The 13491-nt window shown below is 46.9% G+C and overlaps 1 protein-coding gene across 1 annotated transcript in view; it reads right to left on the reverse strand.

Moving 5' to 3' along the window:
• LOC121287976 overlaps positions 1–13491 on the reverse strand; it is an 81140-nt gene that overhangs the window by 32685 nt on the left and 34964 nt on the right. Inside the window, exon 6 of the mRNA XM_041206153.1 lies at positions 5098–5148. Coding sequence (XP_041062087.1) covers positions 5098–5148 — 51 coding nt within the window. The remainder of the gene's footprint in view (positions 1–5097; positions 5149–13491) is intronic.

Here is a 13491-nt window from a genome sequence, read left to right on the forward strand (position 1 = left end):
ATTAAAGGAACATTGCTGCTCATTTTCCACCTCAATTAAGATGGCCTAGAAATAGTCGTATTGGAGGCACATGCAGATGCAGCATGTATTTAATGAGTCTGGTGGCAGGACCATGTCCAATTAGTCTAGTGGCCTCATTAGGATAGTGGTAGCAAGCTGTGTTTGCAGGAATAGCTTGCTCGTTGCAGGGGTGAGGGAATGAGGGCAGTTGGGAGACATCCATAAGCCTAAAGTAAATCCAGGGATGGAGTAATCAGGAGGATGTTAAGCCACTGCCCCCCACCACACCCACTGCCTCTCTTCCCCGCCACCCGCCCTCACCACCAACCCCCACCCCCCCCACCCCCCCCCCACCACCCCCACCACCCCCCCATCGCTGCCATGGTTTCTTGGACTCACAGTATCTTTGTACAATAAGTAGCTCATGTTGTTTGAGATCATCAGAACTATATTTTCACATTTCAAATGATAGCAAGTGCAAGGGTTGCCAACTGTGATTAAATATATTTCTGGAAATTCATCACATGACTTTAATCCACGGTCCAGCTATTAGTCGGTCAACATATCCACCCTTGTGATGTACTGCCTTCCTATGTTAATTGGAAAGCAAAAAGATTCATTACCTAATTGGATGATGCTTGCCTATCGGCCATATAGCTTTTCATTTCCCATTTTCAATATTTTTATATCTGGCAAAGAGAAATGTTCAAAGAAAATGGCCAAAAAACAATCTTTCTTAATGTCCCGATGATTTTTCTCCAGGGTTGCACACGGCAGTGTCCTGGAGATTGCCCTGCAATTCCTGGAGACTCCAGGCCAATCCTGGAGGGTTGGCAACCCTAGTGAGTGCCAATTTCGAAAATACACTGCTCTAGAAAGCTTCCTGTGGCAGATTAACAAATGGTGCTTGTTGTTTGTTGGATTTGCTCTTGTCTGTTTAATGGTGTTGATATATTGCCCTGCAAGTTAGTGAAAGTGTGGGATGGACATGATGCAACATCCTCTACAGTGTATCTGGAATCTGAACGAAAGTGTAAATTGGAAAGGTCAATGTCAAATCAGGTAGAGAAAGAGAAATAAAAAGAGAGAAAGAAAGATTTTCTTAACAACAAAAAAGAAAAAAAAAACAAAGAAAAGTTTAAAAAATGTTCTTAAATCTCGAGCATTTAAAACCTGAAAGAACAAGTCTCCACATTCAGTGCCAGTGACTGGTAGTCATTGATACTCATCACATTGTTAGACCTTTCTTAATTTTCTGTGGTAAGTTTATTTCCTTTCTAACATGCAAGTACAGGATAAAAACAAAAATAAAAACAAAAAACTGCGGATGCTGGAAATCCAAAACAAAAACAGAATTACCTGGAAAAACTCAGCAGGTCTGGCAGCATTGTCGGAGAAGAAAAGAGTTGACGTTTCGAGTCCTCATGACCTTTCAGCAGAACAGTTCTGTTGAAGGGTCATAAGGACTCGAAACGTCAACTCTTTTCTTCTCCGCCTGCTGAGTTTTTCTAGGTAATTCTGTTTTTGTTGTGCAAGTACAGGAACTTCTTGTCATACAATACATTTGAATGGGGAGGGGGGGTGGCGTCAGTCAGTAAGGTGCAGCAGGTCTAACAGCAACCTTTCGACTTCCACGTTTAGTTGCGCAGCTACCCTCACCTGAAGTTACGGTGACAGTTGCACATAAATACATGTGGTGAACACATTTAGCTTCACTGTTATTTTAACAGCAATTTTTCGACCAATCGCACTGTATCTCGAAATGCAAAGGAAAGCAAATATACATTTATTAGATTAAAATTAAAGTTCGGACCTGGAATTTCCTCAATGTGATCTACACTGCTGTTGCACTTTAAAAATTACCAATGCAGTTGCCTGTGGCCCTTAGCAGGGCACAGAAAAGTTTCCTAGCTGTTTACTTGCATACTGGTTGGTGCAAGTATTGCTTGTAGAACTAGTGTAAAATGGATGTTAACAGGAAACTTTTCCCTAGGATTTTGACTGCGCTCTTCATCAGTTGGCTGAAGGACAAGCATGGAAGAGAGCACCAGGATATGGCTCCTTTGCTTTGTGCAGTACCTTCTCAGCCCTTCAATTCTATCCTTCTAGAAATTAACAGCAGCGCTTTATCTGCTCTTTGTTGTGGCTTTATTAGCTTGAATTGTTGCTTATTTGTGTACCCCCAGATCTCTACCATTTATTTTCTAATCAGTATGTGGTCTTCTTATTCTTCCAAATTCTACAATCCTAGTGATTTGCAATTTGAATTAAAGACACCAGAGCCCAAACTCAAGGGGCAGAATTTTCTGTCTGTCGGGTGGATGGGCTTGACCCAATCTCCGGCGGGCGGGGAGCTGATCCCTGCCAGAGAAGCAGGCCCTGCTGCCATTTTATGTGGGCGGCCAATTAAGGCCCACCCACCGTGACGTCCAGTGGGCAGCACTTTGCGCTCCCTGTGCGGACGGGAGGGATTCCCCAAAAGTGAGAGTGAGCTCTTTCATGCATGCGCACAACAGAGCGCACATCCCCCTGAGGCTAAGTGCAGCCTCAGGGAGATCACTGACACTTCTAAAAATATAAAAATTAGAAAAAAAAATTCCCTAACATGTCCCCCTCATGCGACAATGTCACAAGAGATGGGACATGTTCATAATTTACACTATAAGTTTATTAAACTTTTTAAATCGCTACATGAAACCTCACCCCACTGATGGATGAGGTTTCATGTTTTCTCTATTGCCCACTAGGGCTCCTGGCCTGCCCGCCAACCTTAAGGTTAGACAGGCAAGTCCTTTAATTGTTTAAATGATCCTGTCAATGGCCTCAATTGCTGATTTGGCTGTGTCCCCGCCTTCCTGAAAATTTAAATGGGGCGGGATGACATTGGGGGTTGCCTGACATCATCCCGCATCATTTTACGTGTAGGCATGCCGGCTCCGCCCCCTAGCTCGTCAACGGCAAAATTCAGCCCAAGGTATCTGAAATTCATCCAGCAAGTTCTCAATCTACAAGAACACAATATATAGGAGCTGGAGTAGACCACATGGCCTGTTGAGCCTGCTCCACCATTCAATATGATCTTGGGGCTTCAACTCCACTTTCCCACCCACCACCCATATCCTTTGATTCCCTGAGACTAAAAATCTGTCTATCCCAGCCTTAAATATATTCAACGATGGAGCATCCACAACCATCTGGGATAGAGAATTCCAAAGATTCACAGCCTTCTGACTCACCTATCAAAGGAAATATTGTTTCCACGTCCACCTTGTCAAGACCATTCAGGGTCTTATGTACTTCAATCAAGTCACCCCTCACTCTTTTAAACTCCAGTGGAAACAAGCCCAGTCTGTCTAACCTTTCCTCGTAGATATTACGTCCATCAATACAAATAAGAGCAGTTTTGAACTGTTTACAATATGGGCAATAGTTCATATATTGGACAGGGATAGCTTTGTTAAATAGAGCAAAGTCTCACAATAGACAAAGCTAAAATTAGCATCAAATTGGGTGCTATTGTACAATCAAAAACACAGATCATTAGTATATTTCTAATTAGTACAGAAGAAAACTCATGAATATAAACCAAAGTTGGGAAAGCGTGGAAAACCATGGAAAATAAATTTGTTAAGGAAAAATCACGTTTGACTAACTTGGCGGGAAAGACAAGACAATAGTTGTAGGAATCTGGCAGCTAGGATTCCCTGCATGCTGTGGGCTTTCGACTCCACAGTGTACACTTGACGTCATCAACTGCTCCCCCGACAGTAAGCCAAATCTGATTGTCAGGCTTGACTTCCAGTCAGGCAGGGAACCAGTCAATGAAGGTCTTCTTGGATAGTTATGTGAAATTCAAAGCGTACAGCAATAAAATAAATATAGGACACCAGAAAAAAATATATTTACAGCGTTTTAGGAACTACAGTGCTTTTACTTCCAACAAAAGCAAAATTACATCAAAAGAAAAAAGACAGTCGTATCTTAGTAAGAAAGACATAACTTTCCCATTGGTTTATCATAAATACATGGCAAATGATGTTGGTTCTAAAAATAAAGAAAGTAAAAGATGTTTTTTTAAAAAAGGAAAAGACCACACTGTACTTGTGCAACATCAATTATCCAGGAGCATCTTGTTTGTAGACCGACTATTATGGCAAAACAAATTGTGGACTGTGTCCACTGCCTATCATTATTACCAGTTTATTTACTAATGGCTGTCAGGTCACTTCTTTTGAAATAAAAATTTGCCAGGTATATGCTGACACATATGTTGGAAATATTCAGCCAAAATGAAAAACATGAAAGCATCCAGCTTTCCCTAAATGTCTAAACAGAACTTCAGATCATGACTAGCTCTGTAGGGAACACTTTGGCTTATGGCATTCCAGTTTATTCAACTGTCTGCAAAACAAAATGGAGAGTATGCAAAGCTCTTTCTATCAATATAAATTTGTAAATATGAACATTTAAAAACATAAAGCTAGTTATTACATTATCAACGTATGAATGTTTACTGTACTCTTATTAAATTTGTCTCTGATCAGAAGAGTAAACCTATTTAAAATAAATAGGCTAACACTTCTGTTAAAATATTGAAGAGAAGAATTTGAGTGTGTTATGCATTCATATGATAACATAAATTAACTGTAATATTTAGGTTATAGATTTGATGGAAAAAAATAGAGAGGAGTTTGATGTTTAAGAAATTGTCTATTGGCATTTGATCATAAGACTTAACTTCTCAAAACCTGCAAGAGATACAAAACTAGATAGTTTTGGTAATTGTCAATACTCTAATAATCATTTTCTTTAATGACTGCAATATTATTTCTATATTTCAAAATAACGCAAGTTTAGAATTTCCCACATTTCAATTTATGGTAAACAAATTTATGCTGATTTTCTTTACACTGAATTATTAGAGTCCATTCCATCATTTTGTGAAATAACTTTTTTGAACAAGTATTAATCATCAATATGTCACAATTACTTTCAAGAGTTTCTTTTAATTGTTCTTATACTTTCTCAAAATAATTTCATAAATAACGTTACTATATAAATAAAGTTAGCAGAGAAACAAAATTTCCAAATACTTACCGTTCTTATCTTTGGACTGTGTTTCTTGTTTGGATTTTGGGGTATTACTTCCTAATATTTTAGAAGTGGAAAATTGTTATTAAATTGCAATCCTTCATGTTGACACTTCAAAATCTTTTATGATCTCATGCTTTAATTTCTGAAACCAATGTGTAATAAATCTGAAATTATAGCTGACTTGACACAATTCCTGAATCATCCTGGAAAATGATAACAGGGTAGGATTTCTATGGACGTTCTCCTGCCTTAACTTCAGTGGAGGCTGAGCGAAGGCTATGGGGAAATGGCATAATCAGCCATATATATCAGAATCCCCACCCACTGTGGAAATCACAGGCGTGCAATTCTACTGAAGTTAGTTAGCTCATGGTTATTGTAAGCTATAGCAGCTTCTGAGAACCAATTCTAAGTAATATTATTAGTACTTCATACCTAAGCTGGAAATAAACAATTTAAATAAGTTGGTTTACAGAACAAATTGCTGTTTATCTGTAACAATTGTCTTGATGTATTCAGTTTAAGTAAAGTCAGAGAACATGGTCTTTTCTACTTGTTGCCCAGGCTCTCACTCACATGTAAATAGTCATCTGGAGGATATGCAAAATTGGACTTGAAACCTACTGCGGCAGACCAAGACAGGATTTGAGATCTTGGATATCAGCCATGGAATAGTGCTGGCACTCTCACTTCTAAGTCAGAAGATTGCTGTTTTAAGGCACACTCAAGAGGCTTGAGCATTGGGAAGGAGTACTGCACAGTCTGAGATGCTGTCCTTTAGATCAACTGAGACCCTCTGAACTGGATGTAAAAGATCACATGCCACTTGCAGAAAGAAAAGGGGTGTTTCCAGGTGGCCTGGCCAACATTTAACCCTAAACCAAGATCACCCATAAAAATGATTGTTTATCCAATTGTTTCATTGTCATTTTTGGTATCTTGGGGTAGAATTTTCCGGTTGGCGTGAGGGGGTGGGACCCGCACGCCGACGTGTAAAATGACGCGTGGTGTCCCAATGTCACCGCGCGCCATCGCGATATTTCGTTGGGCGGGTGCGCGATGATATCCGATGTGTGCCCGCCATTAATTAACGGGCCACTTAAGGCCATTGAGACGCCAATTGACGCTGATTTTTCGGTGTCCGTGCAATCTTCGGGTTGTCACATGGGCACAACGGGCAGGTAGGTAGGAGACATTTGTATAAACTTCATCCTTGGGCAGGATAAGAGGGCTCAGTGGGGTTGTGAGTGTGCTCTGTCAAATGTTTAATTTGCAAAGTTATTGATACTTGCCTGTGTGAGCTGCTATACTTCAAAACGCACACCAGCTGCTTCGACTGGACTCACAACCTTCAGGTCTGCACTCTGCAGCGAGGAATCTTTTCTGGGCCTGCAGGTTTCAGGAAGCCTTCCCTTAGCCTGGGAATGGAAGTTGAACTCTTCACTGGAGGCACTTCCTCTGAGGAGGCAGGGAGGGCTAGAAGGTGGAGGAGGCCAGGAGTGCACATTCATCCTCCAGGGGAGCCACCTTTGGGAGGACAGGCACAGGCACAAGGGCTGCAGGGCCAAAAGGTTGTCCAAGGCGGAAGGGGTCACAGAAAATGCCCCAATCCTGCTGCCAGGGTAAACAGGTGGTGAAGCACCTACCTCAATATGTCTGAGGTGCAGTGCCGAAGGAGGCTCTGACTCTGGAGGGAGACAGTCAACTTTATCTGTCAGATGATTGGACCTGAGATCTCCCCTAACTGTGTGGGTGGACACCCCATGCCAGCAGCTCTGAAGGTCACAGCTGCCCTCAACTTCTATGCATCTGGCTCCTTCCAGGGCTCAGTGGGTGATCTTTGGGGTGTCTCCCAATCAGCTGTCCACACTTGTGTCAAGCAGGTTACAGACGCTCTGTTCAGACGGGCATTGACCTTCATCCACTTCCGCTGTGACCAGGCCAGTCAGACACAGCGAGCCAGAGGCTTCGCGGCCATTGCTGGCTTTCCCCGTGTCCAGGGTGCTATAGACTGTACACGTGTGGCCATCAAGGTGCCAGCAGGTGAGCCCGGTGCCTTCGTCAACAGGAAGGGCTTCCACTCCATGAACGTGCAGATAGTGTGTGACCACAGGATGCTGATTCTATAAGTCTGTGCAAGGTACCCAGGCAGCTCCCACGACACCTACATCCTCAGACGCCTACTCCCAGGTGCCGGGGCTCTTCAGTGCTCCAGCCCGGCTGGATGGATGGCTGTTGGGTGACAAGGGCTATCCCCTCAGAAGGTGGCTCAGGACGCCTCTCCACCATCCAAGAACAGAAGCTGAGCATCAGTACAATAGGAGCCACGGCTCCACAAGGGCTGTGGTGGAAAGAGCTATCGGTCTTCTCAAAATGCACTTCCGATGCCTGGATTGTTGAGGGGGCGCACTCCAGTACCCCCCAGATCGTGTCTCGGTGATAGTGGTTGCCTGTTGCATGCCCCACAACCTTGTGCTGGAAAGAGAGGACACAGTGGACGATGAAGACGCTGCACACGATGATCCAGCAGTGAGTCTGAGGATGAGCATGCACAGGGAAATGCTGAGAGGGTAGTTGCTGACCCGGGCATACTCCAGGGAGGCAGGGACACCCGGGAGGGCTTTAATCCAACAAACCTTCAGCTAGCACACCACAGATGGACCTCCAGGACAAGCCTGGGCTGTAGGCTCCATACTCAATACCTGAGAGCAAAATCTGCTTGGATAGGAATATTAACTTAGGGCCTTGTCAATAAAGCTGAATGTCCCACAAATCACTCATAACATTATTGGTAACATCCACCTGCAGAAGAAAAGAGGCACTCTCAGCCATGGTGACATGTCTGAATTTAATGGTATAACAAAAGGAACTTAAGGAAACAAAATGACAAAGGTGTTCAACGTCACACCAACTCATAAAGATCTCATCTCAGGCCAACACAAAAGCACCAGTGATAAACCCATGGTGTGCCGAAGCTGCCTTATGTTTACGCTTTCGGGTGCTACGTCTTGGTGCTTCTCCCTCGCTGGGACTCACATTTAAGCTAGCCTGCTGACTCTGCTGTCCTGAAGGCCTCGATGACCTTGGCGATCGTCTTCTGGCCCGTGAAGCCTGTGCTGGCTCAGCCTGGGAGGGAGCTGCCAGTTCCACAGCTGGAATCTCCCCAGTCGTCGCAGCCTCATCGAATGCAACAGTCACTGGCAGAGGGGCAGAGGAGCTGCCGCCCTCATCTGGAGCTCCCTGAGAGGAGCCCACAGAGACAACAGGCAACTGCTGCGCCGACATGAGGTCACCTCGGACCTCCCTGCTCACCGTGGATGGATGGGCACCGAGCTGGGAAATTTGGTGCCCAGACCATCTCCCACACTGGCACTGACCAGCTGAGGTCAATGCCGATGTGAGGGCTTGCTGGTCCGAGCGTATCCCCAGGAAACGCTGATTGGTCTCCTGGAGGAGCCTCTCCATGAGAGTCACCACTCTCTCCATGGAGGATGCATGGTGCTCTGACATGTGGCTCATTGCGTGGACTCCTCCACCACAGACACCAAGCCAAGCATGGCCTTGTGTATCTCCCCCAGATGCTCCCGCACACCTGGCCGCATTTCCTGCATTTGCTGCCTTGTGGACGACTCCAGAGACACATCATCAGGTACCGACTGAGCATGTGCCTGGTCCCCTGCAGTCCTCTGACTGCTGGCGCCATGGGCACTCTCTGTCTCTGCCAGTTCCTCCAGCGACTGTGAAGTGCTCTCACCGCTGTGCCCCGGGACACTAGCCGATGTTCTAATTCCCACTGAGGTGCTGGTATTTGTGCTGGAGCCTGCCTGGCAGAGATGGTGTGACACTGGTGAGACTTCAGGGCCCTCAGGTGTGAGAGGGGGCACCTGCTGCTCCTCCTGGCCCTGCTCCACTGATGCTGAAAGGAAGAACAAGGACATTGGATCAGTTAATGTGGAGACAATGTCAATGTGCATCCCTGTCCTCCAGATCATTATGTGCTCATCCTTCCATAAGCAATGGCTAAGCCATGTTGCAAACTTCAATCACTGAACATTCAGCACTGCCATGGCTGCTGCGAGAATAATGGTGACCTCAGTGCTGGGCAAACATACCTGCCCGTGGCATCCCAGCCTCACTGACACCGGTGGACCTGGACACATGGTGCCTCTCCAGATCTCGGGCCTCCTGTTCGAACCGGCTAGCATTACCACCTGGACCGGCCCTCCGCCAGTCCTGACCCGCTTGGTGTCCTTAAGTGCATTCTTCTCCTGAAAAGGAGAGAAGAGCATTGATTAGTGCTACTTGTACCTGGATTCTCTTTGCGGACGGCCCACCCCAACCAGAGTGGGGCATTGTAGGGCTCCAGTGCCTCCTCACCCCGCTGCTGCCGAACACTCACACAAAGATGTCAGGCCTGTCCCACCCCACCTTCGCCAAATGTTGCCTACATCACATTTGGCACCACACCTTCCATAGCAAGGAGGTACAAGCACGTGGAGCGCAGAGGGCAGCAGATCGATCGGTGCCACACCACCTTGAAGTTTCCCTCCCAGCAAGTCAGCACCCTGACTTTGACATGTCCTGGAGTTCCAGCACTGCGCCTAGGTGGGTGCAGAGCCCCTCTCATCACCATTCCCTCAGGGTGACCTAGGCACGGGCAATATCTGCTGGCCCACCCAGCGAAGGATACATGCCGTCAATGATTCAATGCGGTCACTACACTCAGATTTGGGGCGGGGGGGGTGGGGGTGGGGGGGAAGTGGGGGGGGTGGTGGTGGAGAAGGGGGGTAGCCTATCTGCTGGGCTAAATGACCAATGCCAATGTGGTACTGACCCTTCCCGAGCACGAGAGGTCATTGAAATGCTTGTGGCACTGGATCTAGGTGCGCTGCACCACATCGTGGGAGCTCAAAACCTCCGCTACCTCCTCCCTGGCACGTTTGGTCATGTGGGGGAGGGGCCTCCTTCTCCCGTGCTGCCATCCCCTCGAGGAGGCCAGCAAGGCAATCATCGGAAAAACGAGGGGCACAGTGCCCCCCTTGCCCTACCCTCCTGCCTGGTCTGCTTGCCAGCATCGCTCTGGGGAGCCCCCCCCAGTAGCCAGGTTGCAGCAACTTTTTAAAACAGGCCGTCGGGTCGCCATTGGACCAGGCAGATATTGAAGTCCCACCACCGCCCACCTACTCCCATTGTCCTCGGGAGCTGTGATTCATGCTGGGCGGGCCTTAATTGTCCTGCCCGCGTAAAATGGTGGCGCGGACCCGATTGTGGGCGGTGTTCGGGTCTGGGTCCGCGCCCGCTCCGCCCACCCACCAGACAGAAAATTCTGCCCTTGATGTCCGTAAAGGTTTTTGATAAAGTCCCCCACAGGAGGTTGATTAGCAAAATAAAAGTACATGGGATAGGAGGCAATATACTGGCCTGGACTAGGGATTGGCTAACAGGCAGAAAACAGAGGCCTGAGTTCTTCAGGAGGTGGGTGGGCCCGGTGGGAGCGGGTGGGGGTGGTCGCGGAGCCATTTTACACGAATGGGTCAATTAAAGCCTGCCCAGGGTAAGATGTGAGCCGTAGCGCTCAGTGCTACCTGTGCAGGTGGGGAGAGGAGAGAGAGTCGGGGCCAGCGCTCTTGAAGTGTGCTTTAATCTCCCTGCGACAGCTTTGTGCCTCAGGGAGATTGAATCGCTATTGCAATTAATGAATAAATGTTTTAAATTTTATTTAAACACGTCCCCTCATGTGACTATCACATGAGATGGGACACATTTTTATATTTAGGAAAACCTTTTTATTTAACTAATAAAAGCTTTAGGATGAGGTTTCCTAAAACACATGGAGGTCGCTTGACCTGCCCACCAACCTTAATCACTTCGTTAATGGCCTTAACAGGCTGTTTAAATTTCGGTGGGCGCGCAGCCGACTCCAGCGCGTGCCCGCCGAGTGAAACATCGCGAGACAGCGTGATGACATCGGGACGCACGCCCGACATCATCGCATGTCATTTTATGCGTCAGTGTGTTGGGCCCAACCCCGCACACTGACTGAAAAATCCTGCCTATAGAGTAGGAATAAATGGGTCATTCTCACCTTGGCAGGCTGTGACTAGTGGGATACTGTAAGTATCAGTGCTTGGGCCCCATCTATTCACAATATATACCAATGATTTTGATGTGAGGACCAAATGTAATATTTCCAAGTTCACGGATGACACAGAGCTAGGTGGGAATGTGTGTTGTGAGGAAGATGTAAACGACTACAGGAGGATTTGGACAGACTTAGTGAGCGGGCAAGAACATGGCAGATGGAATATAATGTGGAAAAATGTGAGGTTATCCACTTTGGTAGAAGGAACAGATGTGCAAAGTATAAATGAGATTAGAAAGTGCAGATGTACAAAGGGACCTGGGTGTCCTTGTCCATAAGTCACTGAAAGCTAACATGCAGGTGCAGCAGGCAAGTAGGAAGCTAATGGAATGTTTGCCTTTATCACAAGAGGATTTGAGTACAGGAGTAGTGAAGTCTTGCTCCAATTGTATAGAAGCTTGGTTAGATCGTACCTGGAGTAGCGTGTGCAGTTTTGGTCCTCTTACCTCAGAAAGGATATTATTGCCATAGAGGGAGTGCAGCGAAGGTTCACCAGACTTGTTCCGGGGTTGGCAGGACTGTCTTATGAACAGAGATTGGGGAAACTCTAGAGTTTTGAAGAATGAGAGGTGATCTCACTGAAAGCTACAAAATATTTAAAGGAATAGACAGGGTAGATGCAGCTAAGATATTTCCCCTGGTTGGGGAGTCTAGAACCAGGGGACACAATTTCAAAATAAGGGGGAAGCCACTTAGGACCGAGATGAAGAGAAATTTCTTTACGCAGAGGGCTGTGAATCTTTGGAATTCTCTACCCCAGAGGCTGTGGAAGCTCAGTCATTGAGTATGTTTAAGGTAGAGATTGAAGGATTTCTGATTTACAATAACGTAAAGGGTTATGGGGATAGTGTGGGTAAAAGGCATTGAAGTACTTGATCAGCCATGATCGTATTAAATGGCGGAGCAGGTTCAATGGGCTGAGCGGCCTTCTGCTCCTGTGTTCCTATGTCCGGAGAATGACTCCTCATGTAATTCACTAATCTGATGTTTGTTAAGGCAACATCCATACAAGACTAATATTTCAGACAACTTGGATTTTTGTCCTAAGATAATCTTCCTGGAATAACATATCATGTTTTGATGGTGAGCAGTCTCTCATTCGCCCTCCCACCATCACCCCACTGCTGCATCACGTCGGGCGCCTTATTTAAAGTCCAGCCGCAAGCACAAATATCAGTGCTTCCAGGCCACCACTGCACAGAAGACATGGCCCTGAAACTGAAGAAGACTGCAACACCAGGTTCAGCGACCCGAGAGTGCCTTTTGGATGCCGTGGGGGCCCATCAGGATGTCCTCTACCCCGGCTCTGGCTGCAGGATGAGCAGCGACAGCACTAACCTGGCTTGGGTGGCAGCGGTGGTCAGTGCCAATGCCCTTCAAAGGAGGACAGCCACCCAGAGCCGCAAGAGGATGAATGATCTCCTCCGTTCTGCCAGGGTAATTTACTCTTCTCATCACTCTCAACTCACACACTCACAAACCCATCACACATCCACAGGGCCCTCACTCACTGCTGGTTCAAGGGACATCACCATTGACTCTCTCACACTCACTGTCATTGTCCTCATCCTGTCCATGGGACCACTCACAATCCTCACATGCCAGGCACATTTATCATCTGGCCTGGCAGGCATCCTCCTTACACTTTCTCCATCTCTATTCATGCAGAACAAGCTGGCACACAACAAGAGTGAGATGTTGCAGACCGGTGGCAGAATGCCTGAAACCAAGGTCCTCACAGACTTTGAAAACAGAGCCATCCAGTTGGCCGGCGAGGATCTGGACCTGTCCTGTGCTGAATGAGGTCAGCGATGCTCTATCAAGTGAGGGTCCAGCAGTGCAACATCGATCAGACAACCATGCTGTGAGTGATGTGTCCTGTTTCACAGGATACTGCCATGCACTAATTATCCCTCCTTGCTTTCACAGGCACATCTGCCAAACAACCCACGGCCCAGGGCTTCCAATCAAGCCCTGAAGAAACCTCCGAAGGGGAATCTGGAGACACTCACCCTGAAGTCCCGTCACAGCGCTCACTCACACCCTCCACCAGCGCAAGGAACATACCTCAGTGGGACCTAGCTTTAGAATAGCTCTAAGATCACAATCTGGTGAGTACATTGTACTGTCCAATCCACAGCAGGTGGAGGCAGGGACTTCCCCAGTTTCCGGCACTCGGAGGACTGCTGGAGGCCAGAACTTTGCTGAGTCTGAGTCACATGAGGAGCCTCTGGACTTGATCATGTCACAGTTGC

This window comes from Carcharodon carcharias, chromosome 15 (genome assembly GCF_017639515.1).
Source record: "Carcharodon carcharias isolate sCarCar2 chromosome 15, sCarCar2.pri, whole genome shotgun sequence".
Lineage (NCBI taxonomy): Eukaryota > Metazoa > Chordata > Chondrichthyes > Lamniformes > Lamnidae > Carcharodon > Carcharodon carcharias.